Raw genomic sequence first — 27067 nt, 5'->3', positions numbered from 1 at the left:
CTGTCAGTAATTGATAACTGTCACTTCCATTCAGAATCCGATTTCCAACATCTCTGGGAAAATTAAAGACTTCACACCCAAAGCAAACTACTGGAGTCATTTAAGGCTCTTAAAAGCAAACTCAATGATAACAGCAATATAGATCGAATAGCTAGTATGATGCAAAACAACAATAAAAATAATACCCCAAAACAACAATAAAAATAATACCCCAAAACGAATCCTGCCATGAAAATGCAGGTAGAAAAAAAAAATAGAACATTTCTCTATTCTCATCCTACTAAAAAGGTGGAAATTTCCATTTTTTAACCTCTAAAAACTGCTTTCACACATCTGACAATAAGACAAAAGTAGGAGGCTCTTGAGAGTTCATCTTGACTTTTATTACACACTAGACATATATGAACTAACCAGAGATGTGAATGATTCTCTGTACTCTTAAAATCACAGGAAATATATTTCCACCTCCCCCTTTTTTTCTGATATTGGAGTAGCATTTCAGATTTTAGAGATTAGCTTAGGGCAAAGTAAAAGTCATGGAAGGCAGTGTATAAATAACATTAATTATGAAGCTACTTTTCAGAAGCTAGTAGTAACTTGCTTAGTAATAACCACAAGGTTGTGCAGCGTTCACAGTGCTGGTATTAATCAGCTACATATTTTGAACATCTACTGTTACTGGATACCAAAGAAAGTGAGTTATTTAAGAATCTTCCATTCTTGTTATGAGCTTCCTATGATGCAGTAACTTCTCAAAGGCTTTGCAAAAAGCGTAAGTCCTTGCTTTTTGAGAATTTTTTTTTGTGCACCCAGGAAATGTAAATGCAACCATCACTGCTTCTTGTGCAGGTGTGTGCTTTAACAATCAGGGCTGCTTTTGGCATCAAGAGTATGAGCTATTAAGAGTTTCTAAAAATAATGACCTAACTAGTCAGTTGCCTCCACCTTATATACTATTCAGGCAAGTCTTCGGAAAGTATACTACTGTATTCCTAGTCCAAAATAAGGTAGGCATGAATATATTCAACCTTGTTTGCACATACACCAAGGAAGAATTTAAATTTTTGCCCTTAAGTAGTTTTGTGTTAGGCAGGAGGAAAAACACACTCAATTTTGAGGTAGGTAATCAACAGGAATGAGAAAAATACAAGACAGTCTAAGATCTAACCTTTGTCCACCTTTCTAGGCTTATGTCTTAATACTCTCGAAGTGGCACAAGCTAGGTTATTTCTAGTTCTTAACAGACTACTGTGCTTTCGCACAATGCTCTCAAGTTCAGCTTAAGCAATGCTCCTCTGGAAGTTCACACCCTAACTGAACTGTCACTCTTCTTTGTTTTCTTTTAGAATCCTGGGATTATCTGAATAATAAATGCCATCACATTGTACTTTTAATACATACTTCATCTCTTTCACCTAGTGCACTATGAATTACTACGAGGAAGAATCTGTGTGCCTATCTTCCAGTCTTCAGTGATGATATACTGAAAGAATGGTGTAGAAATAGAAATATTCTATTTACCAGTGCTAAGTCTTTTTCACAAAACCAGGCAGAGACCTGCTCATTTTTACTCTGTAAACTTGGAAAAGTTAATTTATTCAATCTCTATTTTGTCCTAACTAGACTGATCATCTTATTACTAAGATGAAGGAATCTATTGCAAGTTACATGTTACTATCATCCCCCGGTATGAAAGAGCGATTTTGAACCTGAACATATAAGAGCATTCAAGATAGTGCCTGACACAGTAGAAAGGGGATTAACAAGACACTGGACTTGATCCTCAAATTATTTAAGCCACAGAAGGGATTCAGACTCTGGCCTTTTGATTGACCACCTTCTAAGATTGCTTGAAAAGATAACGCCCTTCCTATTAGCACAGCTGAAGCCAATCCGGAACTAAACTCAGCACACAAAAAATGCCAGGATAGATGGAATCAAAAGACTCTGAAGCCACCAAGCTGAGGACTTCAGTGTCCATCATCCGATCCTGCCCTGTAACAACAGGTCTATATGATAGAGATATTCCATCTGAGCTGGAGGCCATTATCCTTAGCAAACTAACACAGAACAGAAAACCAAATACTACATGTTCACACTTAGAAGTAGGAGCTAAACGATGAGAACTCAAGGACACAAAGAAGGGAACAACAGACACTGGGGCCTACTTGAGGGTGGAGGGTGGGAGGAGGGAGAAGAGCAGGGAAAATAACTACTGGGTACTAGGCTTAGCACCTGGGTGACAAAATAATCTGTACAACAAAACCCCTTGACATGAGTTTACCTATATAACAACCTGCACATGTACCCCTGAACCTAAAATAAAAGTTAAAAAACTAAAAGAGATATTCTATCTGATGCTTAAGTTGATCTTTAATAACCTTCTGCATCCCACCACCCCACCAAAACCGCAAGAGAAACATCTCAATATTCTGTGGGCTTAAAACCACCTACACTGCCCTTTGGGTTAGAGAACAGGATTCAGTGGTCCTCTCTGAAAAATATACATTAAAGAAAATGTTAATTGCTTTTATTCATACTGTGTCTCTCTCCGACTTCTCCAAGAGCTTGTGTTTCAAAAGGTCAGAATGGTTGTTACAAATATGTTGCCTCCCACTGTTTAGCATCTATATATAGCAAAAAGTTTTGTATGTTTCCACAAATTTTCCCCCAAAATTATCTCTTCCTTTACTTTCCACCTACCTCCTCTGAGATGCCAAATTAAGAAATGTCTTAGAATATCTAGAATATTCTTCCTCTTTTCATATTCGATTTGTCTTAGTATATAAAAAATTAGTTGACATAGCTTTCAGAAAGTCCAGTTGGCAGCAGAGCTGGACAACAGATGGCCACCCAGAAATTACAGTCAGAAAGGTGACTTACTCAGCATGGATACACTACAAGAATCCTATTTTTGAGAAACCCTGAAAATCCTTGACCTGATGTAAAGCCCAAGAGGCAGTTTAGAGGAAGAACAATGATTATAACCTGATTCCCTATCTAAAGAAAAATACACACTTTTAACTGCCACAGACATGCCAAAAATATAAAACCAAAACCAAATCAAAACAAACAAACAAAAAAATCCCCAGATAACAAAATACAGAAAATCAAATCAAAACCAAAATACACCCCCAAACAAAAAACCACCACAGGCAACACACAAGTTTAAGATGTTTCCTAGAATCCATTCCAAGTGGTTTAGTCTAAAATAAAAATAGGTGGCTTTCAGTTCCATACTTTGTTTCTGCAGAAATAACTACTAGCCTATTAATCTAGAAATACTTTTCTTTTTTTTTTTTAAAGGGAGAGTTTCTTCATTTTACCTTTATGATGAATTAATAGCTGCAAACAATCTAATTAATACTATCTACAACAGGTAATTTTTAGCTAAGATTTAAGTTCTTCTTAGCTCTGAAATTTTAACTGAATTTCAGTTGAACCTTAAGAAATGTTAACCATGACCTTAAAATAACTGCTCTATTGTAAAATTTAGAAGTCACATTTCCAATATTCCTCTTGCTTAGACTAAAAATTGTTGAAGGTCTCCTTTCACTATCAAAGTTCAAAGATACTTATGCCACAGTATACAAATCAGTAGATTTGAAAACTATTTATCACCTCCAAAGTAACAAAAGAGATTCCAGTTCAAGTTGACAAAACACAAACTGGATTTAAAGTGCTGTGTTAAAAAACAAAACAAAAATAGTTTCTTCAGGGCAATTAAAATAAATGTTTCATTTTTGAAGCCATGACACTAAAAACGAAAAACATATATAGGATAATTATTTTATAATTGTTCTTTTCATTCTAAGAATGTTGTTTTTCAGAGAAAGATCGCTTTCCGGTAAAAATTCATGCACAAAATACGTATACTTGACAAGATGTTTCAGAGCCTACTATGCCATTTGGCTAATCTAAATCCACTAATGTTAAATATCAACATTTTCTCAATACTATTTTTAAGTTACATCTCATTTACCTTCGTCCTTAAGAACTGCATAAACTTGTTTTAAATATTTTAAATACTTATCATAAACTAGAGTTTGCTAAGAGTAGAGGTACTCTGGTTAATGATCAAAATGGTGTGCCCACAGGAAAAGCAAGCACTATTAAATATGAATGCAATCCTTAACAACACAAATTGAGCCATTTTAATAAAAAAGCTAGTCCAAAAAAGGGTCTCATTCTATAAAGATTAAATCATTCCCAAATCACAATGAAAGGAACTTGAGTAATTAACCAATTTTGTTTTCTACTATGTGCCTTAGAGATACCTCACTAAAATTTCGTATCTGATACAACAGAACAACATTTGCAGAATGTAATATTGTAGTGACAATACTGAGGTTGATTGTTACAGACTATTAAATGGTTACATCTTAATTGTTTATACAGAACATTGGTCCAATAACATGAAAATAGAGAAGCATCTGGAAATTTATCTCATTCAATGTTCGGAGATAAAAAGAGTTAAACATCCTTTCCATTATTTTCTGCAGTAAGTCCTTGTTCACAATGAAATCTGATGGCAATTAAATTCTGGCATTTTCCCCCGCTACTGTATGAAGAGGATGCTGAAGGCCATTACTATACAGCATACTGCAACATAAGGACTCTTCCGTTCACCTGTTGAAAAAAAGGAGATATTCATCTTGATTAACTGAGTGGCTAACCTGGCTATGACAAGGTTATACTACGAGAAAGGGATACATAAGAATCAAGATAACATTCTTCCCTAGGAGGCCCACACATTGGGGGTGGGGCAGTGACAAAAACCAGATGCAACATAAAAAACAAGTACAATACAGAATGGGCTAAACTATTAATATATCAATTTATTTCTAAGAGGATCTTCTTTTCATATATTTAGAAAACCTCGAAAGCATCATTTCTTTGCCACTGTGTAAACTCAGACACTAAAAAACACAATGCAGAATGTAGGACAGAGATCCAAGAGAAACGATCTCAACTCAATTGAGGCCAAAGAAACATTGTTTATTTTCTGTCTATAAAAAGAACAAAACTTCCACCCATAAAAAGACACAATAGTTTTCCTTACTGGTAGCAATTCGTGACACTTAAAGGTACAGGGAAGGGGAAGCATTCATGGATGAAAATAAAGAGAGGATGGTCAATAAAACTGCATTTAAAAAATGGACAAATTAAAATGCTTAATTAAAAAAATTAGAAAAACTATTTCTGAGATAGTATGCTTACTCTGGGTTAGAAAAGTAGAACTAAAACCAACCACTTCTTCTGTATGAGTCAATTTTTCACATGCCTTTAAGGAATGCTTGTATTTGGATGCTTTCCTTTGCACGAAGTGAATCTGAAACTGGCTTGTGAATTGTCTTGCAAATAGATAGAGATCATGTCATTGTGAGTTAACTCAAACTGATCTTATTCTTCTCTGTTCCTTCAATAACTGCAAGGCTATACTAATTCATAAAGCACCAGACATTTCTTTTTTTTTTTTTTTTTGAGACGGAGTCTCGCTCCGTAGCCCAGGCTGGAGTGCAGTGGCGCAATCTCGGCTCACTGCAAGCTCCGCCTCCCGGGTTCACGCCATTCTCCTGCCTCAGCCTCTCCGAGTAGGTGGGACTACAGGCGCCCACCACCACGCCCGGCTAAGTTTTTTGTATTTTTAGTAGAGACACGGTTTCACCGTGGTCTCGATCTCCTGACCTCGTGATCCGCCTGCCTCGGCCTCCCAAAGAGCTGGGATTACAAGCATGAGCCACCGCGCCCGGCCAGCACCAGACATTTCTATGCTGCCGTGAGGACGGTATAAGAAAGGAAGAAGAAACTACTTGTAGAAATAATCCTGGGTACATGTCTGGCATCCTCTAGTAGAGATGGTTTATACTACCCTCACCTGTGCTTTTCCATGAAGTTTAAAGTCAACTCTTTCTTAATGAAACTCCTTATTCCACTTAGCAAGTTCAGCAAACTGCCTCTAGAAAATGTTCATCCTGACCATCTTTATTAACTAAAATTCTCAAGGTCATTTTCATTTTTATAGCTTCCTCACTGACCTCACACTGCCATATAATTGAGTTTATGTATTAGTGTCTGCTCATTGTTAATTTCCATAGAAAATATTATACGAATATACAAAAAAAATAAAGTTTTGGGGTTTTTCTGAAAGTATTTGTTTTATCCGTAGACATTTACTGGACTGCCTTCTGGCTAAAAAAAATCTAGAAAGTGAAACTGTTTTTACAATACCATCACCTCAACTGAAAATAAAAATCTTTTAAAATTAAAAAAAATCTTGGGTCACAATCTGTAAACAATGCTAATTCTCTTGGAGAAAAAAGCCCAAGTCACCAAACCAAACAAAAACAACCCCATTTGTACATAAATTTCAGAAAGACTTCGTAAGCAAGCCTGTCACTCTTACTAGGGCTATATACCCTCATCTCATACAGTCTTATTAAATACTTAAAAGAAATTAATACTGTCCTAAGTTTTCCATATGGTGGAAATTAATTTTTGAGGAAGTTCCCCTTTTCCTCATCCTTCAACTTAGAATGCTATCATTTACACATGGATTTAATTTTCCTGTTTTTAATTTTCTTAAAAGAGACTGCCACGTGGTAGAGCTAAACATCTTTAGTTGAACTTGGGTTTTAATGTTACTTTTTGTCTGGTCTTAGGTCTGTATAAGTGAATGTAAAACAGTTGCTGTAATGTGATGTGTAACATGATAAGATGATTTGGCTAGGTCTTTTCCCATTAAAATTGTATCATTTCTTTGTGGATATATTCTGTGTCAAGATAAGAGAGGAGCATATGCTTGAGAAAGCAGCATATCAGCAACATTTTCTAAGTCACTCTGCCAAAATGAAAAGCTAATGCTTTCACAGAATTGGCAAGAATGAACATTTAAAATGAACCATTCAACCTATGGCATTCATACAGTCGAGAGGAAAATGGAAATAACAAATAACAAGCAAAAAAAAAAAGGACACTAGACACTATTTATAATCAGACATAAAAATAGATCATACTACAGGAAATCATTAAGAAAGATACAAACTAGACATCTTAAACTCACCTATACTCTTTTAAAGCAATAATTGTGAACAAAGGGGCTGTTTGGGCTGACTCCTAAATGGAACTGTACACACTTCTCTCATTACATAAGATTGATTTAAAATACCTTAATATTTTCTTTATGCATTAGCAACTTAATAAAACTGAGATGAAAACGATGCCTCTTAACCCCAGACCTGGTCTTCCATTATGTTTTCTCTTTGTACTTTACTTGAGGTATTCTTACCACTATTTCTTGGCCATATTCTTTTTCAGAGTAACTTGTCTCTGAAGCATGCAGTTTGGTGTGTGTATATTTATATTTACCACTAACTATCAGTATTAACCATTGAGGATGCTATTTTGTCACTCTTTTCTTGGTTCTTTTTGAAGTGCTTAAGATTTCTCCTATTATTTCAGGGTTTGCAGTTGTAAATAACTGAGTGCCAGATAAGTCTGCACCATAAATTTCTGTAAATCTAGAGCAGCCCTTCTCACTCCAGTACTATGGACATTTTGAGCTTGATAATTCTGTTGTGATGGATTCCCTGTGCATCCTAGGATGCTTAGCAACATCCCTCACCTATATCCGCTACATGTCCCTGAGTCCAGTTGTGACTATCAAAGCTGTCTCTCTATTTTGTCAGATGTCCCGGAGTGGTAACTACTTACCTAGGCTATATCTGTGATTTTACCAGTTTAAGGTAATGATACCTATTACAAAAGAAAGACTCTTACACCTGTCACCATAAGAGAGAACAAAGTATGACAGAACACTGAGGAAGAATAGCTGAATACGTTAAAATCATACTTATTTCTCTGGAAGATAAAGTCTGTTTCAATAGTCATTATATCAGAATTATGGCCTTGAAACAGGCACTTTTCTATGAAGTCTTTTATGCTTACACTATCATTTGCCATAACAAGAAACTGGAAAGGTCAAAGAACCTTATGATTTCATCATCACAGATTTAGAAAGGACTTCTGGATAATTTAGTATTATGCTTACAATTTCCACCATTAATGGGTCTTGCCTATCATTAAAAGCTTAAGGGAAGAAAACCTGCTCTCAAAATTATTTCAATGGCTAACAACATATGAACCTTAGACGATGCTTTAAAGATCTGAAGACTAGTTTACGCTATAAGCATCTTCAGACATATTACATCAATTCCCAGGTTTTCTTTCAAAAAATTTCTAAGTACAGACATATTTCATTTTATTGTGCTTTGCAGATATTGCCCCTTTGAAAAAAAATTGGAGGTTTATGGCAACCTTGCATTGAGCAAATCTTATTGGTGCCAGTTTTTAAAAACAGCATGTGCTCAATTTGTGTCTCTGTGTCATATTTTGGCAATTCTCCCAATATTTCAAACTTTTTCATTATTATTGTATCTTTTATGGTGATCTGTGATCACTGATCTTTCACGGTACCATTGCAATTGTTGTGGGGCACCATGAACTGTGCTCATATAAGATGGCAAACTTATTTGATAAATGATACACCAATGATAAGAAACTACAGCAAGTTATGCAGAAACTAGCTAAGATAACTGATCAAAGTAGCTACACTAAACGACAGATTTTCAATGTAGACAAAATAGCCTTCTATAGAAAAAGATGGCATCTAGGAATTTCACAGCTAGAGGGGAGAAGTCAGTGCCTGACTTCTACCGCTTCAAAGGACAGGCTGACTCATGTTAGGGGCTAATGTAGCTGGTGGCTTTAAGCGGAAGTCAATGCTCATTCACCTGCTGAAAATTCTACAGCTTTTAAGAATTATGTTAAATCTGCTCTGCCTATGCTCTAGAAACAGAAAAACTAAGTCTGGATGACAGCATATCTGTTTACAGCATGGTTTACCGAATACTTCAATGGAGGAAGTAACCGCAGATGAGGTGAAAAGAGTAAGAGAACTTTAATTAGAAGGGGAGCCTGAATACGTGATTGAAGTACTATAATCTCATGATGAAATCGGAATGAATAACTGCTTCTTATGAACACAGAAAATGGTTTCTTGAGATGGAATTTACTCCTGGTGAGGATGCCATGAACATTGTTGAAATGACAACAAAGGATTTAAAATATTACATAAACTTAGTTGCTAAATCAGTGGAGGGTTTGAGAGGATTGAATCCAGTTTTGAAAGAAATTCTACTGTGGATAAAATGCTACCAAATAGCACTGCATGTTACAGAGAAATCTTTCATGAAAGGAGGAATCAATCCATGTGGCAAACTTCACTGTTATTTTAAGAAACTGCCAGTCACCCCAACCTTCAACCACCACCACCCTGATCAATCAGCAGCCATCAACATTGAGGCAAGACCCTCCACCAGTGGAATGATTACCACTCACTAAAGGGTCAGATATAATCATCAGTGATTTTTAGCAACACAGTATTTTTCAATTAAGGTACACACGTTGTTTTTAAAGACACACTGCTACTCCACACTTAATAGACCACTAATGTATACACAACTTTTATATGTACCAGAAACCAAAAAAAATTGTTGACTTGCTTTATTGTGGTGGTCTGGGACTGAACATGCAGTATCTCTGAGGTACACCTGTATTACAAATACTCAGTTTGTATTTTTCAATCTCATGAAGTTTGTTTCCTTTATGGACCATCCTCTAAATTTTCCACATCTCTGAGAAGTTGAAAACCAAAATAAAACACAATACTCTAAAGGGAACACAGTTTATCTAATGGAGATGACTCTTCAATTCTCCATCCTATTTAAAGGGATTAGTTGAGAGAATTTAGGCTGTTGTCAGACTGGCTAACAACAATAAATGTCAAACGTAGAAAAAATATTTTTCATTATAAACATCTAACAGCTTTATGAAAGAAAAAAGTAGTTATGCATAAATTCAAAGTTAGAAGAAGAGTACTAAAACAAAAGAATTTTTCTTTGGTCATGCAAATGATTCCAAAGAGGACAGATAAGAAATACTCAATTTCAGTCCAAGTGGTATATGTACAAATGCCTGGAGTTTGTTTTTTTTTTTTTAATTAAAAAGGTTAAAAAAGGGCGTAATTTATTATTCAAGAATACTGATGAATGGCTGGGCACAGTGGCTCATGCCTGTAATCCCAGCACTTTGGGGAGGCTGAGGCAGGCGGATCACGAGGTTAGGAGTTGGAGACCAGCTTGGCCGACACAGTGAAACCCTGTCTCTACTAAAAATACAAAAAATTAGCTGGGCATGGTGGTGGGCGCCTGTAATCCCAGCTACTTGGGAGACTGAGGCAGGAGAATCGCTTGAACCCAGGAGGCGGAGCTTGCAGTGAGTGGAGATCACACCACTGCACTCCAGCCTGGGCGACAGTGCAAGACTCCATCTCCAAAAAAAAAAAAAAGAATACTGATGAATGATGCAATAAAATACATGTTAATTCATTCACTTAATCATTTGAGAGTCTACTATATGCTGGGTACAGTGTTAAATGTTACATATACAGGGCGAATGGATAGTAGTATATTATTAACTATAAAAACATGTATGATGCTACTAATCTCTTATCATGGGAAGTTGTAAGACAACCACATCTACCTTAACTTTAATTGCTTCTTGGCCTTTTAGCTAAGATCAAGTGTAGTACTTTAACTCGAGTCAGTTAGGCTATGACCACAAGGGTTCAATAGACAAAACAGTTAAACATTCTGTTACTTAAATAGGGCAATAAAGTGATTATGTTTAGATAGCTGCTCAGAAAGACTTTGATTAGATGGGAATACATCCTAGTTATCAAAATGGTATACATTATACAGAACAGCATACTCTATACTTCTATACTATCAACATGTGGGCATAAAACCACATACATTTATTTCCCCCAATACCAGGAATGCGTGGTATTTGATATCTAAATTAGACTTTTCCATCTCTGTGTTAATGAAGTATCCACCAAATCTAGTTTTATTCTTTTTTTTATTTTGAGACAGTCTCACTCTGTCGCCCAGGTTGGGGTACAGTGGTGTGATCTGGCTCACTGCAACCTCTGCCTCTCGGGTTCAAGAGATCCTTCTGCCTCAGCCTCCTCAGTAGCTGGGATTACAGGTATGCATGCCCGGCTAATTTTTGTATTTTTAGTAGAGACAGGGTTTCATCATGTTGGCCAGACTGGTCTCGAACTCCTGACCTCAGGTAATCCTCCTGCATTGGCCTCAAAAAGTGCTGGGATTACAGGTGTGAGCCACCACGCCTGGCCCAAATGTGGTTTTAAATAGCATAAGGAAAAGAGCTTGATACAATTTACAAACTTTTGCAAAAATGCATAAAATTGGGAAGCCTGCCCTTTAAAAATTAATATTTCACTTGTGAGATTATAACATTAAGTAAACTGGTCAACAATTTACAGCTGAAGAAATGGAGGAAGATTATAGACACTTACCAATTCTGGCACACTTCCAAAATATACCCAACAATCTGCATAGAATAAAAAAAGAAAAAAAGTAGCTATTGATTACTCAGAAAGGTAAATCATTCTCTTGATATCATATAGGGAATTAATTGTATATTAACATATTAACCTTTAACATTTTGCTTCAAATTTGAAATCTGCTTATTTGATGTTGAGCCACCGTTCATGTATGAAAGTAGGACACAATGGCATATCAACCATCAATGTACAGAAACTGCTATGAATTGGAAAATAAATAGTGTCATAGGTAAAATCCAGGGCAAATTAGTGAGAGTGGCAAAAATTTGCATAAGGGCTTACTATTCAGTTAACTTACTCTACTTTCAAAAGCAGAAAATGTATATGACAATTTAAGCATCAATTTTGATAAAATGTTAAATGAACATTTTTTGGTTGAATGTGATACCAAAAAAACTCTTATAATAAACTTTAATTTCTTACAGAATGTAGCTCTAAAGTTAAATAATCTATAACAATGAATTCCAATGATGGTATTTACTTATCTGTGTCATTTACTAAGAAAGAATTAAAAATATGCCTATATTTTCAATATAAGTAGAAAATCTCCTAGTTTAAAGGACACTCTGTGAATTCACTAAATATGGCATTTAAAGCACATATTCTGGAAATAAGTATTAGAATGGAGATACATATTCCAATTGTATGAATGAATATATTATGAATTACATATTATATGCAGTTATCACTTATTTGGCATGTATAACAAATCATTTTTGAAAAAAAGACCAACTGAGTCATCAATGAATAGAGATATCTTAAAAAGTATCACTGAAGACACTATTTTCTTGGTCTGACAAAGTAAAAGAATTATAAATAGTGTCACATATGGTTGCAAATTAAGATAAATTAATATTATGTTATGTAAATTAGAATATTATCTCAAGAAAATCACAATACTTAAATTCCAGAAAAATTTATAGTATACTTTTTTTTTTTTTGCCGAAAGAGATGGCTGGCTAGTGAATCATTACATCTGAATGGGTAAGGCTGACAAAAAATTCTGGTTCAGTTAAGTTCTATATATGTTCCTCCTCTGAAGTATAACTTCCTGACCTCAAAGCAAAAGGTCTCTAAGCCTATCAACCATCAATATATAGAAACTGCTATGAACTGGAATATACACAGTTTAGATTAAATGGAATTAAGCAAAAACATGAGTTTATTTCAAAGTATGAACATTCTGACAGGCTAAACAATTTTACTATAGAAATAAAATGACAAAACCCATATACATTCCTGAAAATAAGCTAAAATAAAGGCCAAATTATGCTTAAATTCAGTCCTACTTACTGGTTACATAACTGTGAGCAAGGTATTGTACCTCTTTAACAGAAGTACCCACCCTCAAAGGGTTGTTCTGAGGATGAAATGAGTGATTATACAGAAAGTCCTTAGAATGGTGACTTAACACGTACTGTGTTCATATATAGGCTAAAGGTACATGTGATAACTCCAGGTATCACTTAAAATTGGCTAACATTTCTTCATCAAACAATGGAATAGGTTAGGCATTTGCAAAGCCATGGCTCCTTTGTTCTAGAGCCCACTGAAAACCACAAGATCACAAACTCAAGGTCTTTTTGGGTCTAATATTCTAGAAGTAACAAAATATCATTAAGAAACTGGTACAACAGGATTAACAATATTAACAGCTTTTATAAATGAATAAAGAATCCTAACTTGGTAACTCAGAGACTTATCAGCACCACTTTGGTTTTTTCCACATATTTCTCTACCTAGATATATTTCTGTAATACCCCAATTTTACTTACACATGCACACACACACACACACACACACACACACACACACACATATGAAGCCTGTTAGTTGATTAAAAAAATGTAATTACATTGCTTAGTTATTATGGCTAAATACCAATAAGTATATTTGCTGATAATGCTATCAGGTCTATGAAACCAGGATAAAGACCACATAGTAATCTTTTTTACTGCTGCTTAGTTCTATATTATTTGAAGTAGCAAAAACTGAAGTTATTTTAAACAGTGAAGTCATCAAGAACTTGCTTCATCCAATCTGTCTAGGTATCTCCACCTAACCATGGTACATATTCTCACTATAATAAAAGATTATGAGTCTCATAAAAACATGTAATTTTAACAGAAAGAGACTAGGCCTATTAAATTTTCTATACAAAATAATTCTTAGTTATAAATAAAAATAAAATGGTGCTTAACATGTACATAGGTAGAAATGAAGGTTTTAAAAAAAGCTTTCAAACAGTTGACTGTATTAGTACATATTTTAAAAGGTAAAAATAGGCATGTTCTTTTTGGTCTTTTATGTTGGAGAAATATACTACCATTCAACCTTTACTAGAAGGTTGGCAGCCCTGAGAACTCCTTTGTTAATGTAGCATGTTATGAATGTATTCCTGCTCCCAAGGAATGAGAAGCAGACATTTCCACATGCAACCTACTTGCTTTTGAAGAAGAATTTTCGTAATAGCATAGGGAAAGTATTCTACTACGATGTAATTATTCTTTAATGAGATAAACACTTAAATATCTTAGATGGACATTATGCATTATATTAGAATTCCAATAAACTCATCAATAGGAATAAGTGTTTACTAGAGTCTACCATACGCTTTAATTCTAAGTTTACAGTTGGCGGGTACAGAAGTGAAAGATGCAATGAAACTGTCTACTTGGATACAAAGACTTCATGCACAGCCAAGCCACAAATAAAGTAATTTCAACAAATGGGTGAATATTGAAGAATAAATGCAACAGGACTTTACTGAAAAAGGTGGAATGAAGAGAAGACAGTGTCTACAAGGAGATGGAGTATTATCATAAAAACTGATGGACAACTAACATCTATTTTCACCTTCAGTAAGTTAAATCCCTCATGCAATTTTTTACTCTAACACATTTTAGGTCACTTCTGAAATTTACCTTTTAATTTAGTAAGATATTGTGAATATAAAGTTTTTGAATTTTTAACAGGAAGAAAATGAAAAAAGTTATCACAAAACCAAATTACATGTAGGAATTAAATTATCTAATAATTCATATGTTACCTTACATTCAACATCTATAAGAACTAATTTGGGTGATTAGACATCATTAGTAACATACCCAGTTTTATTTCTGTCCAGGAGGCTTGGTGCCAAGGATCGAATATAAGCACAGGTACATATAAGCAGCAAGATTACAGTCAATAGACTCTGAAAATTGAAAATGGCAGACTAAAAAGAAAAAAAAAAGAAAAATTAATATCACAAGAAAAACTTCATAGGTAAAAAATGTTTGACAATTCCACATTTAGAGTCATGTTTTTATTTCTTCAAGAAGGCAAGCAGAATGACAAGTCTGGCAACACTTAAAACCAGAATCTTAAGGTCTTCTACAGTCTTCAAGCTCTGCCAATAGCTGGTTTTATGGCCTTAGCGGAATTACTAGCTTTTCTAAGTCTTTGGCTGGGTGGAGAATGGGGAGACAGACTTAAATGCTAGCTAAGTTTCTTTTAATTCTGAATTTTTTTAAGGATAAACATCCTTTAAATTTAAGCTATAATTTTCCATGAGTTGACAAATACTAGGCTAATAGATTTTGGAGAAAGAAAGCAAGCATCTGTACTTCCGCTGTTGGATTTTTAAAAGTTATTCATTATAGGTTGAACATCCCTAATCCAAAATCCAAAATGTTCCAAAATCAGAATTTTTTTGAGTGCCAAAATGATGCTAAAAAAAAAAATGTTCATTGGAGCATTTTGGATTTCTGATTAGAGATGCTCAACGAGTAGGTATAATGCAATTATTCCAAAATCCCACCAAAAATTTGAAATCCAAAACATTTCTGGATCTAAGCATTTTGGATAAAAGACACTTAGCTTGTATTTAATAGTTCAAGTCTTATTCCAAAGTTAAAATTTAACACAAGAATCATAAGAAACCATAAGTTCCATAAGTTTCCACAGTCAAACAAAATCATAGGTTTCCAGTTAAAGTAAATGGAAGTGGACTTATTCTATTCAAAATTCAGCTCTAGCATCACCTTTTTAAGGAAGTTTCCTTGAATCTGTCTGCCTCCCTTCTCTTATTTTATGTAGAACTCTCTTTTCTATTCTCATAGCAAACTGTTACCTTTATTATGATATTCATCTCTGAAGGGTGGACATTGTGTTATCAGGTTATCAGACTCCGAATCTCCAGCACCAATTATATGCCTATCTCACACTAGAAGCCCAATAAGAGATAGTTGAAAAAATAAAATGAAATTAAGAAAGTGCAAGAATATTACTGCGTATATATAACAAAGAATAACATTTTCATCATATACAGGGAGATAAAATATGTCAATCTCACACAACAGCCAGCAATATGCTTGTTTAGTAAACTTAGAGGCACTTTCTAAAACACAAACAAAAAAATCAGGAATGAAACAAAGAACGACCCATGAGAAAACTTAGTTACATAAAATTGGTACTTGCGGCTGAGTGCTTACCTGAAAAGTCCTAAAGAATTTAGTGAAAAACAGTTACAGATCTTAAGGAAATTGAGTAAGGTGGCTGGGTACATAATTAAAATATATAAATCAATAGCCTTCATAATCATATTATCATTCAGGAGAAAGAAAATGGGAAAAAGATAGCATCCAGAACTAACAGCTAAAATATCTAGGAATAAGCTTAACAAGAAATGTGCAACATCGGCATCAAAGAAAAAAACTGACAAAATCTTAAAACATATGGAAGAACATAAAAGTAGAAGAGACTGTTGCTATGGTTTACAAATGGTTTTTCGTCCCTACCAAAGCTCAGGTTGAAATTTGATCCCCAGTAAGGTAGTGTTGGGAGGTGGGGCCTAGTGGGAAGTATTTGGGTTCGGGGACGGGGTCGTGGGGGGCAGACCTCCCATGAATGTCAGGGTGCTCTTCTCGTTAGTGAGATCTCACAAGACTGGATTAGTTTTCCAGGAAATGAATTCTTTCCGGAGAGAGCAGGTTGTTATAAAGCCATGATGCTTCTCCCTCCTTTTCACCAGGTCTGTTTCCCCTTTGACCTTCTCAGCCATGTTGTGATGCATCGTAAAAGCCCTTCCCAGGAGGGCCAAGCCCTACTACTCTTAGCCTACACAACTGAGAGCTAAGTGACCCTTTTTTCTTAATCAATTACCCAATTTCAGTTTTTTTTAAAATAGCAACATAACATGGATTAAGAAACCTGGTATGCCAGATTTTTATATTGGAAGGCAACATTGTAAAGACAACCTATAAATTTAAAGTGAACCCAATACCAACAAGTTATCTTTTAAACAGACAACTAATTCTGAAGTTCATATGGAAAAAATAAGGCAAGAATAGCCAGGAGAATCTTAAAAACAAAAAAACGGACAACTAGAAACTGTTCCAATGTCATTTGAATCTTTTATATATTTTTATGATAAATATGTGCAAACTACTGAAAAAATTAAAAAACTATATACATTATTTACCAATATTCTCAAGGACAAAAAGTGCTTATGCACAATGCTAAGCGGTAGGCAAAAGGGGATCAAAGATTTCAGACAGCACATCTAAGGTATGTAAACCTTTATGCAAAGAAAGTGGGAAAATTCTGTGATTATCTCTGGATAGTTTTTTTGTGCAGGGTGGAGGGACAGAGTCTTGCTCTGCTGCCCAGGCTGAAGTGCAGTGGTGGGATCTTGGGTCACTGCAACCTCCACCTCGTGGGTTCAAGTGATTCTCCTGCCTCAGTCTCCCCAGTAGCTAGGATTACAGTCATGCTCCACTACACCTGGCTAAATTTTTTTTTTTTTTTTTTAGTAGAGACAGGGTTTCCCTGTGTTGGCCAGGCCGGTCTCAAACTCCTGATCTCAAGTGATCTGCCCACCTTGGCCTCCTAAAGTGCTGGGATTACAGGTGTGAGCCATCTCTGGATAGTTTTTAATCTAATTCTCAACTTTTCTAGATTTCTCGAATTGTCTAAGTGATACTTTTATGGTCTGAAAAAGACAAAAATGATTTGTAATTACCAGTTTAATACTTGTTTTTCTATGCATTATTTTTTCATAGATATAACAAAGATAAAATTTAATGTATCGGGTTTTAATTAAATTGGGTTTTAATCTTAAACCTGTGAAAGCCAGTGATACACATTTTATAACATAAATCAACAAATTAGCTCATGATCAATTGTAGATAAAAAGCATGGTATCTCACAATGCTTATCTTTCAAAGGTCATATTTTGAATATGTATGTGAATATATTAATAAATAATATTGGATAATGACCTCATAGAAAATAAAGCAGATTTCCTCCCAACAACATAACTAAACGTATATTGAGTATCCACTTTGTCTGAGAAATGAGGCAGTGGGGATTAAAAAAGAGGCACATGGTATGATTCCTTCCCTGCAGGAGTTTATGGCTAACAATAGCAATTACTGATATTCACTGAGTACTTGTTTTATGTTATCCTCATGTATCTGGGGTAAATATTACCTGAATTTTATACATGATTGTTATTACCTGTATTTTATACATGAGACTGAGGCACACAGCAGTTAGAATCAAGTAATCAAGTGAAAACAGAGCATGTACTTTAAAAAGTAAATAGCAACTCATTGTTGAATGTGGAAGTGAGTTAGGCAGACAAAGAATGCCATTTTTTTTTAAGAAAAAGTCAGGAAAAGCTTCATGTAGAAAGCAGGAACGGAGTCAAACCTTGAAAGGGCACCATTCAGATGGGCAAATAGCAAGCTCCAGAAGAGAAAAAAACATGTGGGAAAAAAACCCTACAGAAAAAGTCATTAGCACATTCAGGGAATAATGAGAATCTTACTGTATTTTAAGCAAAAGATTCCTACAGTAAAATGGTTGGAAAATAAATCTTCAAAGTAGGTTTATCATTTTCCTAATGTAGTATCTAAATTCATGACTTTGTAATGTGTTCTCTTTCCTTCTCCAAATGCGTTTTTAAAGAAAACATGCTTAAATGATATAATGTTCAGGACTGGTTTCTAAATAATCCAGTGCATGTGTGGTGGGAGAGGGGTAGGGCTGACGATAAAACGCTGAGAATATGAGGGTTCATTATAGGCTTCTATCTCTTTATGTTTGAATGTTTTTGTAATAGAAGATAAAAAGGCACTTAAAAACATGCTTATTATGAAAGTAGAGTATGTATATACGTTTGTGTGTGAAACCATTTACAAAAGAAAACCATTTACAAGTATGAAATATATGATATATACAACTTTGTTCTGGGGGTTTAAAGCCTCTAAAGTTTAAAACAAATAATCTTAGGTGGTAAGTCTTTTAGATGTACTCAGACTCTGGTCAAAAGTGTGTTTCTAACTTATGGACATTAGCCTGCCACCTATAGCATTCCCCTTAATGCTTAGCATCTGTTGTCTGGTGATACAAAATTTTAGTCTCAGGGTTAAAGGAAACAGATGTTCCTCTTCAGTGAAAAAATAATTGCAATTTTCAATAGAAAAATGTTATTAAAAGGGAAAGGAGGAATCTAAGAAAAAGGTAAGCATATTTAATCACAAAACAGTGGAAAAGATGATTAAAAGGTGGTAAGTCAAATTCATTTACCTAGTTTAATTTTTTTCAGGGCCTTTAAGTCATGAAACCTTTTTCAAGGTACTCTATTGAGTTTTGCACATGCTATCTGTTCTTGCCTGCTTGGTGAACTGACTCATCTGCCCAACCTCAACTCAAGATTCACCTCCTCTGATGTCTTTCCTCTTCCCACTCTCTATACCAAGCAGAGTCAGGATTTTTGTATGTGAGTAATACATACACATAACAATGTGTATGTTATAGAACACATCATACTGTACTGTGATTGTCTACTCTATTGAGGTTTTTATCAATTCCCTGTGACTATTAAAATATAGTACACAGAGAAGTCACTGAAAAATGTCAAATGAACAGGAACTTGAATACAACAGGCAATAATGAACATTTTAACAAATCCAAGAGCATACTTGGATTCCAAAGAAAAAATACACATTCAAAAACCAGTGTAGATCAGATTGCTGAATACAGTATTTTGTTAACTCTTCAAGAGAAACCTCCACGTATGGCTTTGCATATGTTTACTTCTCAATAATATTTTGGAAAATCAAGTAGAAAGATGCAAATTTCCTTATATTTATGTTAAGGACCTAGGCTGTAGGGTAAAATAAAGACCTGAGGTAATTTCCATTCAGTATCCACGTATCACCTCCTGGAATTCAGATTTTCTATTCTATCAAGCAGCAAGCTTTGAAGGTGCTTGCACACTGGAGAGTGTGTGTTCTTCTGACTTCTTTTAATTCTTAAGAGATACACACTTTCAAAAAATCTGTAAGGCTGAGTAGGCAGGTTAGTTTGACCATTACTCTGAGAGCTATGTCATTCTTCTAAAACATGGCAATAAAGGCCTCCAAACGATTTGTCGTCAAGGGCTCTTTTACACTAACCCTCTGCATTGTAGACTTACCTGTTAACTCAGAGTCAATAAGATCTTTTGATATGCTTGAAACAACTAGTGTTATTGCACCGAGTTAATTTACCCAAACCGGAAGGAAATAAACTTGATGAGTCAGTTACTTTACTTGATCATTTTGAAATAAATCACATTTGGTTAGGTGTTTTGAAATAATAAAAATAATTCACAGACTTTATTTGGCCACCACTACAGGAGATGCAATAATTAATCAATGAATAGATGGAAGGTCAATACAAAGCTAAAGAAGGGGTCTAGACATGAAATTACTTACAATGTTGACAAACCTCTAAAAAATGTTCTATTTTCAAGTCTATTTGAAAAGTTAGAAATTTTTTTTTAGATTTTTAAAATCATTTTATTAAGATAAAATTTCTCATTTTCAGAGTCATTTCTGAACACAAACTATATTCACTAAGTCTGATTATAAGTAAGAATTCAATATAGGAGTTTTAAAAAGACGAATAAAATACTTCTAAGTCTAAAAGCTCAAGGTATTTATTAACGAAACTTTCAAATAAGAAATCTTAAAAAGAATCACTGAAAACATTAGGAATAGAAGGAAAAAAGGAATTATCCATGCAATATAAAAGTGCAAAAAGAAAGAAACAATGAGAAAAGCAGGAGAAATATACACATCAATATGCTAAACAAGCTGTGGCTAGAATGCTCAATGACTGGTTATTAAGCATACTTAATCTGCAGAAAGGAGTGACTAAATCTACAGTATTTTCATTAGTCTTGGATCACTTGGGCACTAAACAAATTGTTTAACAAATTTGTTGATTAAGCGCCTTATTTATACATAACACTGTGTTGGAGCTTCAAATGTTGACTGCCTCCTATATGGGGAATAAATTTTTACTGACATACTAATTTCTCCAGCTTTAAAACAAAAATTAAATATGAAAGACAACATTTAAAAACTCCAAATAGTAACAATTTTACTTGCATTAATACTTACTTCTTTTACATGAAACTAGTTTATCCCTTTTTGGGGGTGGAAGGGAACACAGAAATGACACTCCTGACCTAATTGTGATAAAAATTATTCAGCATTAGAAAAGTGGGTCAGCATTTATCATTTAGAAAATCTAGGTCAGGTCAGCATTTTCCAACGAGTCTCTTAAAATGGAAAACATGAAAATGCAAGGATGTTAGCCTGCATATGAATGCACAACACACATATATATAATTTGCCCAAAATAAGTGACCAGAATTGGTTGAAAAGATTTCCACTAATACATAAAAATTATCAACATTTTCTTTTGGCATTATTAGCATATAAATTTAAACTTTGTTGCTTATCACGTGGTAGGGTGATGATACTGCACCAAATAGACAAGTAACCACAGTTTAATTTGAGAGCAAGAAATCAGGCTTGATTAATATTTAGTTATGAACCCATCACCCATCTCCTCTCAGCAACAGCGGCCACTAAACATTTGGGTTAATGAAGTAATCCAAGTATACAAATTTGATCTTAGGTGAATCAACATCTCACATCTCCACTTGTCAGTTTCATTTCATTCGTAAAATGCGGGGGCTGGATTAAACAACCATTTGTTCTCACCAGTCATATTTTAAAAATGTACAGAGACCTTTTCTACTTAATACTTTCCATTTAACAACTTTAATGGATATGATGAGTAAAACTAACAGTACAGAGGAGAAGCGCTTGAACTCTGTTTTCCACTGGCAACACTGATTTTGTAGTTATTTTCATCTCATTATCATGGTACCTACAATTAATTTGCTGTTTGTGCTGCTTCGTTTTGGAGCTATTTTATATACACCTCAGATCTAAAGATAAGGCAAAAGGGTGTCAAGAGTTAGAGAAGGCATACGCAAAACAATGATAAACGGTAGAGTGAAAAAAAATTAGAATAAATGCTCCATATATGTCTTTGATAAAAAGATTGGACAAGAGAAAGTATTCTGAAGGACAAAGAGCAAAGCCTGCTGTAAAGTCCTTTGACCTTGCAATTAAGAAAAAACAAAGACTGATAAAATGTCCTATCATATGGTATGAAATCTAACTGCTTATTAGAACCACTTGGAGCTTAAAAAGCCATCACTGCCCAGAAATTTGTATTTAACTGGTCTGGGCATCTATAGTTTCTTAAAATTCCCTGAAAGCTTTTTTTTGAGATGGAGTCTCGCTCTGTTGCCCAGACTGGAGCGCAGTGGCATGATCTTGGCTCATTGCAACCTCCACCTCTTGGGTTCACGCAATTATCTTGCCTCAGCCTCCCGAGTAGCTGGGACTACAGGTGCACGCCACCACGCCCGGCTAATTGTTTTTGTATTTTTAGTACAAATGGGGTTTCACCATGTTGGACAGGCTAGTCTCGAAGGCCTGCCTCAGCCTCCTGGAAGTTTTTATTCGCAATCAGTATTCAAAAACTTTGCTAGAGAAGATCAGCACCCACATCAGATTCGTATTAGCAAAATGAAGTGGTTATCAAAGGTGTGGTTCATGGAACCCTTTCATGGGTTCGTAAGATCATAACTATTTTTATAATACTAGGATACTGACCTTTCAACTGTGATGCCGTTTTCATGGATGACGCAAAAGCAATACTAGCTACAGAATTATCTGAACTGCTACCTCCTCACCCACCCGACATAAAAACTTTGCTTTTCTTAATATTTTTGTGCAATTAATGGTATTGTTGCATAGTTGAAAGGGCACAGCATTTCGTGACAAATTGGTTCAGTTTAAATCTTAGCTCTGCTATTTATAAGCAGTGTGATGTTGGGCAAGACACTTAGCTCTCTGCATCTGTTTCTTCATATGAAAAATGTGGCCAGTAATACGTCTTTAATAAAATCTTGTATGTAAAATAAAACACCTGTCAGAGTAGGTGCTTAACGAAAACAGTAAGTCCTCACTTAATGTCATCCACAGGTCCTTGGAAAATGCAACTTTAAGGCAAAAGATGTATAACAAAACCAATTTACCATAGGCGAATTGATATAAACAAGAGTTAAGTTCCGATGGCGTATTTCTAGTCACAAAAGCATCACCGAACTTCCAAATCAATATCAAAACCCTTCTAATATCCAACATTGAAATAAATGTGAGTTATACATCCACTTAAGAAAGATTAATAAAAACAAGTAAGATAGCTGGCTATTTGCTATTTCAGTTCAGTGTTGAAGGTGCCGGGAGCCATCCCAGTAGCCTGGAGTATAGGACATCATTCCAGTGCAGAGCACTCAAACTGGGAGAGTGCAGACACCTCAACAAACCCAATGTATACATCTCTGGGATGTGGAAGGGAACGGGAGTACCAAGAGAAAATCCATGCAGACATGGGAAGAACAGACATGAAGACAACGTGCAATTGGGAATGGAGTTTCTTCCTCATACACGTTATTGAGATCTGCTGTATTTCTTTCCCATCCAATAAACCATCCAAGCCGGAGCTGTGCTTCATCACCCTTCACTAAGTACCTTCAAAACGATTTTCCTAGTTTTCCTTTCCTTTCAACCCAACTGCTCATCAGAGTTGAGACATTCAATCATCGTATACCTGAACTACAACACTTGTTTTCAAGCTGGTCTCCCAGATTTTAATCTTTCTCCATTTAAATATACTCTATGTTGTTACCAGTCGGTTTTCTAAAATGCACACCTTTTATTTCCCTGCTCCAAAGCCTTTATCAAGTAAGCAATTAAACATCATCAAAATATAAAGTCTTTGGCATGGCACAAAGCTCTTCAAAATCTGGCCCCAATCTTTCTAGCCTCATCTATCACCAGTCTACCATACTTAACTTCTTTTTATTCCTGTCACATTGAGGCTCCATGCAACTATTGAACTTCATGCCTTTTGTTCCCATAACTGCTGTTTCCTTTATCTATGGGATAGAGATTGCTGTCCTACCTCTAGCTAATGACTCCTTCCCTAATACTCTTTAAAGTACAGGTGAGAGAGAATTAATTCTTTCTTGGGGACATCTCTCAAGCAGTTCCCAGCCAGTACTACCCCTTCCACTGCGTTTAATGATTTTCTATATATCTTCTGCTACAAGAGGAGAGAAAATACTTCACATCTATTCTCTGGAGACTCAGTTTAATTATGAAATGTGGGCAATCATTCCTACTTTGCAGAGTTTGTGAAAATCACTTAGCGCACCAAGAAAAAGACATGAAAATAAACTCCCTTACAGTTAACCAAGTAAAGGATTGGAACTGGAAATGATTCTAACTCTGTTTGGCTCAGTCTAAACCCATGCTCTTTCTACTACACGTGTGGTCTTACTACATCATAGCAGACAACAGATGGAATTTACTTATTTAATAATCTCCCCCACTGGACTGTGAAATCCTTGAAGATACTGAGCATGTTTGTATCCCCAGACTCTTTTTTTTTTTTTTGAGATGGAGTTTCGCTCTTGTTGTCTAGGCTGGAGTGCAATGGTACAATCTCAACTCACCACAACCTCCGCCTCCTGGGTTCAAGTGATTCTCCTGCCTCAGCCTCCCAAGTAGCTGAGGTGCTGAGTGCCACCACGCCTGGCTAATTTTTTATTTTTAGTAGAGATACGGTTTCTCCACATTGGTCAGGCTGGTCTCCAACTCCCGACCTCAGTTGATCTACCCACCTTGGGCTCCCAAAGTGCTGAGATTACAGGCCCAGACTCTTAATGGAGTACTAACTCTAGCTGGCACTGTGCCTGTAGAGATTAAAATACCTAGTCTTTAAGAATTCTGCCTAGAGAGGGAGAAATGCAGGCAACACCTTATTGCTGTTTTCTGTGAAAAGGGTTATGCTAGAGGGATACTGGAAGTATACATATGAACTAGGAATATCCCTATAGATACCTAAAGAGAGTAGAAGAAAATAGAAGGGGTTAAGGGAGGCTTTTTGGAAAGAGATGAGACATGAGAGAAATGTTGAAGGATGTTAGGCGTTGGGGGGAACAAGGCATTCTGAAATTCTTTAAAAGTATTAATTCACAAGTGCTACAATTACTGATCATGCTGACAGTTGAAAATTATTACTGCTGATAAACATTTTGTCCTTGAAATGCTTTTTAAAAAGATTCTTGGCCAGGGACAGAGGGACGGTGGCTCACACCTGTAATCCCAGCACTTTGGGAGGCTGAGGCGGGCAGATCACGAGGTCAAGAGATTGAGACCATCTTGGCCAACACGGTGAAATCTCGTCTCTATTAAAAATACAAAAATTAGCCGGGTGTGGTTGTGCACGCCTGTAGTCCCAGCTACTCAGGAGGCTGAGGGAGGAGAATTGCTTGAACCCGGGAAGCAGAGGTTGCAGTGAGCCGAGATTATGCCACCGCGCTCTAGCCTGGGCAACAGAGGGAGACTCCATCTCAAAAAAAAAAAAAAAAAAAATCATTAAAACACAGTAATTCAGGTTTATTAAGTCATTACCATTGGGTTACCTCACAAATAAACTAAGTTTAGGTGCGAACTCAAAGATACTGAGACACGAATCCATTTTTTAAGCTGCTAAGTTAGCCTTCTTGAAACCTCACTTTGTAGCTCTGCCAACAATGTACTTTTGACATCCCAAGCTCACAGGAATAAAAAACCACCTGCCAGTTGTTTCTGTTTTCCACCTATGTCTGATTTATGTATTTATATTTATAAGAAATCACTAAGACTTATTTCATCCTCAGTTATGCTGTGTTTCTATCGATAACAGCATGAAGATTTCGGGCATCTGGACATTAAAATAAGTTTGAGTCCTGGCTTTACAATCTACTAGGTGTGATCCGAGGCAAGTCAGTCTCCTCCTGTTTCACTTCTTTCACTTGTAAACATCTACTCAGAAGTTGCTGTGAACTTGATATTTCCATGCTTATAAACTGATTTTTTGAAAAGAGCCTGGTACATAGGACGTGATAATAAATGAAAGCATTTGCTATTTTTGGAAAAACAAGCATGACAAGATAGTTTATATACTGTTCATCTTAAGCACAGTATATGCATCTTGTTTTTAGCTAGTCTGACAGTGAGATAATAAAAAGAGTTATCTTTGACTTGCACTACGAGTAGAAGAATTCAACTTCAGCTTCTAGAAAGATGTAAAAGAATTAAGAGTGACAGTCTTCCTAGTCTCAACTGCCATCTTCCCACCAGGTGGTAAATTCGTCCAGAGAAGAAATTGAATTATTGCTATATGGGATTCTGCAGCAACTTCTGTGAACATAGGCTCATAATTTTTCACCATGGACACTCAAGCTTTTTGGAGTCATAGTTGTTTTTTCGGTCTATTCGCAGGCATGCATCCTTTGCCCAGAAATATACACAACATTTGGCAAATGGACCTGGAGGTAAAAGAGGGGGAAGGCCTGAGGCTAGACACCACTCCAATAAGTATATTAAGCTCCTAGAAGAGCAATCCACCTTTGCAGAGAACTCTTAACTATTAAAACCTATAGCTTGTAAAGCAGCATTTTCAAAGTTAAGAGAATAACGTAGAAGGGTGTTGAGAGGCTCCTGACTAAACAGATGAAAATGAAGGTATGGAGTTTGGTGCCCAAAGAAACTCCCCCCAAAAATCAAACAATAACACCAGAGTAAAGCCCCTAGGGCGAGATAAGGAGATGCAACAAAACAAGCGAAAACTCGAGAAGCGCTAATGCTTCAAAGGGTCAATGACCACACATAACCTACGTAGCCGACGTGTTAAAACACACCAACGCATTTTTTTTTTTTCCTAAACAAAGTAGGAAAGCGGACTTTGCATGAGGGGCGGGCTCCCCGACCCAGGAGTCTTCTTTGGACAGTCCGTCCTGATTCTCTCTGGTTGGCCGTGGAGGGACCATATGGCTCCAAGGCCTGTCAGCTCCGGGCCCACACACCCCGGGCTGCCGCACAAACTCCAGCCCTAGTCTAGGTCCACAACCCCTTCTCGAAGATCAACCGCAACCTGGGAGCCCCACTTCTTACCATAGCGAGGCCGGCGATGCCGCAGCCACATCACCCTTCCGGGCCCCAGGCGGAAGAGGCTGCACGTCCCGTCTGCCCTTCTCGCCCTCTCCAGCCGTCCGGTTGGGCTTGTCACGGCACCGCCTACCGAGCCGGGCGATTAAGACGCTAGGATAGGCTCCTCTCCACCGGA

General features: G+C 36.0%; 1 protein-coding gene and 1 non-coding gene across 2 annotated transcripts; both read right to left on the bottom strand.

Annotated features, from left to right (window-relative positions):
- Positions 1-361: 361 nt before the first annotated feature.
- On the bottom strand, positions 362-27010 carry TMEM167A (transmembrane protein 167A). The gene is made up of 4 exons (XM_032156915.2): positions 26896-27010; positions 14599-14708; positions 11444-11478; positions 362-4629 (listed from the first exon to the last, which is right to left on the bottom strand). Exons 1-4 carry the CDS (start codon positions 26896-26898, stop codon positions 4559-4561), a joined length of 219 nt encoding a protein of 72 aa, XP_032012806.1. The 5' UTR covers positions 26899-27010; the 3' UTR covers positions 362-4558.
- Positions 13796-13929, bottom strand: LOC116472125 (small nucleolar RNA U109). Its single transcript, XR_004249027.1, has one exon. It is a non-coding gene; the product is annotated as a small nucleolar RNA U109 (small nucleolar RNA).
- Positions 27011-27067: the final 57 nt, after the last annotated feature.

Source organism: Hylobates moloch, unplaced genomic scaffold (genome assembly GCF_009828535.3).
Source record: "Hylobates moloch isolate HMO894 unplaced genomic scaffold, HMol_V3 SCAFFOLD_6, whole genome shotgun sequence".
Classification (NCBI taxonomy): Eukaryota; Metazoa; Chordata; class Mammalia; order Primates; family Hylobatidae; genus Hylobates; species Hylobates moloch.
Note: the sequence above shows the minus strand (reverse complement) of the source record. Positions and strands in the feature narration are given on the sequence as shown.